Here is a 349-nt window from a genome sequence, read left to right as displayed (position 1 = left end):
ACGGACTTCGAGCCCCTCACAGCGGGCGGCTGGGCGGATGCCAGCGTGGGGCGGCTGCAGTGGGGGCGTCTCCCGGGCACAGATGCCGGTGAGCCCCGAGTCCCCCCATCTGTGAACTGCTTCCCCTGAGGAGTCCTTGCTCTGCCTCTTCTCACTGGGGACTGCGCTTGCACGGGGGGTCCCTGGCAGGGATCAGCTCTGAGAGGCCTCGCTCTTCCTCAGGGCACTTCCTGTCCTTGCAGAGGGCCTGGGGACAGCTGGCCGCGGAGGCCCGGGTCCTCACACCTCCCCTGGGCCCCTCGGGCCCCCGCTGTGAGCTCCACATGGCTTACTTTTATCAGAGTCACCC

At 68.2% G+C, this 349-nt stretch overlaps 1 protein-coding gene across 1 annotated transcript in view; it reads left to right on the top strand.

The window, feature by feature from the left end:
- The window catches only part of MAMDC4 (MAM domain containing 4), a 7719-nt gene that overhangs the window by 2523 nt on the left and 4847 nt on the right, over positions 1-349 (top strand). Inside the window, 2 exon segments of the mRNA XM_077771009.1 lie at positions 3-88; positions 223-346. Of these exon segments, the coding sequence (XP_077627135.1) occupies positions 3-88; positions 223-346 (210 nt within the window).

Source organism: Crocuta crocuta, unplaced genomic scaffold (assembly GCF_008692635.1).
Source record: "Crocuta crocuta isolate KB4526 unplaced genomic scaffold, BGI_CrCroc_1.0 scaffold2720, whole genome shotgun sequence".
Classification (NCBI taxonomy): Eukaryota; Metazoa; Chordata; class Mammalia; order Carnivora; family Hyaenidae; genus Crocuta; species Crocuta crocuta.
Note: the sequence above shows the minus strand (reverse complement) of the source record. Positions and strands in the feature narration are given on the sequence as shown.